Source organism: Diadema setosum, chromosome 14, assembly GCF_964275005.1.
Source record: "Diadema setosum chromosome 14, eeDiaSeto1, whole genome shotgun sequence".
Lineage (NCBI taxonomy): Eukaryota > Metazoa > Echinodermata > Echinoidea > Diadematoida > Diadematidae > Diadema > Diadema setosum.
Genome location: NC_092698.1, coordinates 18,964,561 through 18,966,933, shown reverse-complemented (window position 1 = coordinate 18,966,933; position 2,373 = coordinate 18,964,561). Strand labels below are relative to the sequence as shown.

General features: G+C 47.2%; 1 protein-coding gene across 1 annotated transcript; it reads left to right on the top strand.

Annotated features, from left to right (window-relative positions):
* Window positions 1-1,201: 1,201 nt before the first annotated feature.
* On the top strand, window positions 1,202-2,104 carry LOC140238190 (uncharacterized). The gene has a single exon (XM_072318128.1). The coding sequence runs from the start codon at window positions 1,202-1,204 to the stop codon at window positions 2,102-2,104; it is 903 nt and encodes a 300-aa protein (XP_072174229.1).
* Window positions 2,105-2,373: the final 269 nt, after the last annotated feature.

The following is a 2,373-nucleotide window of genomic DNA, read 5'->3' as shown; positions in this document are numbered from 1 at the left end:
CTTGCTTTTCTGCCTCTGCCTCGACAGCCTGGAAATAAGCATCTTTCCCCGGGAGGAGAACAGCACCGCAGCCCACAATCAGTCTATTACAAACGGCAATTAGAAACTGTTGACTCTGCATACACGTCTATAAGAGGATAATGTCCGCTCAATCTCTGCCGATGACTGTCACAATGCGGCATCTACGTCATTTCAGGCAAATCTGACTCTTTGCTCATTGCCTCATTCATGCCGAGCTTCCAGTCAACCGTCATCCCGTTCCCGTTTCATCTCGCTTTGGACCCGTCGTGTTCGAGTTTTTCGCCCCGATCTTGTCCTTCGCGCTCATCTTCGACGACGCCGTCCTCGCGAAGTGACGCACGCCATTCAATGGATTTTTGCGGAACATTCCTGGACTTAACATAAACTGGAGATTTCGCGCCCTGATACACAGTGTTAGATTATTGGTGGTGAATGTTTATATCAATATTTGGAATTTCCTAATTCGGATAATATCTGTGGATCCACATTATTGAGCTTGATGTTGAACAAGTCAAGAGGGGTAATGTACATCTGTTCAATTTATACTTAGTTGTAAGCATTATTCTGAACGCCAGAATAATATAAAATTTTTGTCTGGCACTACAACGCTATATAAAAATGACAGCGTGTTGATACAGGTATAATCCTGATCGATTGTAAATAAAGTCCGTTCAATTGAGAAGGCCATTGCAAATGTAAACTGAACTGTCTCACATGTGTTTGCTTTAACCTCGTTGTCTCGTAAACAAGAACAAAAAAAAAAAAATAGGGGAATTGGTTATTGATCCTTGCGCATGCAACTTAAGCTAAACAATAACAAGCATTCACACAATTACAACAATACCAGTTCTTCCTAAAGTGGTGACCCCGACGTGATCACGAACCCGACGTGATCGAAATCGACATGATTTGAAGTGATCCGAGACAGCGATGTTCGAGTATACACATCTTGCTTAAGTTGATAACTGTTGACACCAAATTGTGGCCAATGTTGATATGTTTCTCAAAGTATAATGTCTTCTGATGAGTTGTAAATCGATCAGTTTTTCAGTTATCTTATGGTTAACTTGTCGGATGAGTGGAGTGTATGCATAGACACATTAATTAGACAACTGAGTCAAGGTTTTAGTGTTCAATTTTGTGAGTCTCATATCCTAGTTCTGTAACTTCTCAGATAATCATGGCCGAGCCTAACGTTGAGACTCAGTCTAACGTTGAGACTACTCGTGGTTCACCTAGTTCAGATTCAGGTGCTAGCTCTAGCCCGGCAGTCAATGCCGCGGGAACCATCAAATTACCTCCATTTTGGAGGGCTGACCCACAGGTTTGGTTTGCGCAGGCGGAGGCACAGTTCACGACCAAGGGTATCACGAGGGAGGAAACCAAGTACTCCCACGTGATAGCCACGCTAACGCCGGATGTTGCTATGGAGGTGCGCGACATTATCATTAACACTCCAAAAGACACCCCATATACCGTCTTAAAGCGGCAATTGACAGAGCGCATGTCAGAGTCTGAACAACGCAGAGTTCAGAAATTATTGACGGAGGAGGAGCTCGGCGACCGCAAGCCCTCCCAGCTGCTTCGTCGAATGAATCAGCTGGTCGGCGAGCAGCAGCTAGAGAAAGGCATAATGCGACAGTTGTTTTTACAACGATTGCCGAATAGCGTGCGTCTAATCTTGGCGTCCACTAAAGAAACCCTGCCACTGACCGAGCTCGCCGAACTCGCAGACAGAATCCTCGACGCACATATTCCGACTGTGAACATGGTAGACCCTCCCGTCGTCGCGAGCGCAGCGGTGGCACCCTCCACCGCACAGCTTGACGAGCTCGTAAGTCTGCTCCAAGGCATTGAAACCCGACTCAAGCGGCTAGAAATAGGCGCGAAGGCAGCCGAAAATCGAAGTCGTAGTCGCAGCCGTAGCCGTGGTCGCGCCCGAAAGAAAGAGGAGGCCAACGCAGGCAATGCACCAGCTGAAACGGAGCAACAGCCAGCCGATTTGTGTTGGTACCATCACAAATATGGTGACAAAGCAGAGCGATGCAAGGCGGGATGCAAGCATTTCCCAGCGGGAAACTAGCGAGCCGGAGGGTAGCCGCGACACACCACTCTGGCAGTCAAACCAACCCCAGTCGCTTATTTTACGTCACGGATCGAAACTCTAATAGACAGTTTCTCATCGACACTGGCGCCGCTGTGTCAGTTTTTCCTAGGACGAAACAAGATTGCTGTAAGCTAAGTGCAATGTTTCTGCGTGCAGCGAACGAAACTAGGATTAAAACATTTGGCCAGCGCTCGCTCACCCTTGATTTCGGTTTACGCCGTGTATGCCGTTGGGTCTTCGTCATT

Bases quoted from the DNA above. Each gene is read 5' to 3' on its own strand.
- LOC140238190 (XM_072318128.1), top strand. From the start codon at position 1,202: ATGGCCGAGCCTAACGTTGAGACTCAGTCTAACGTTGAGACTACTCGT.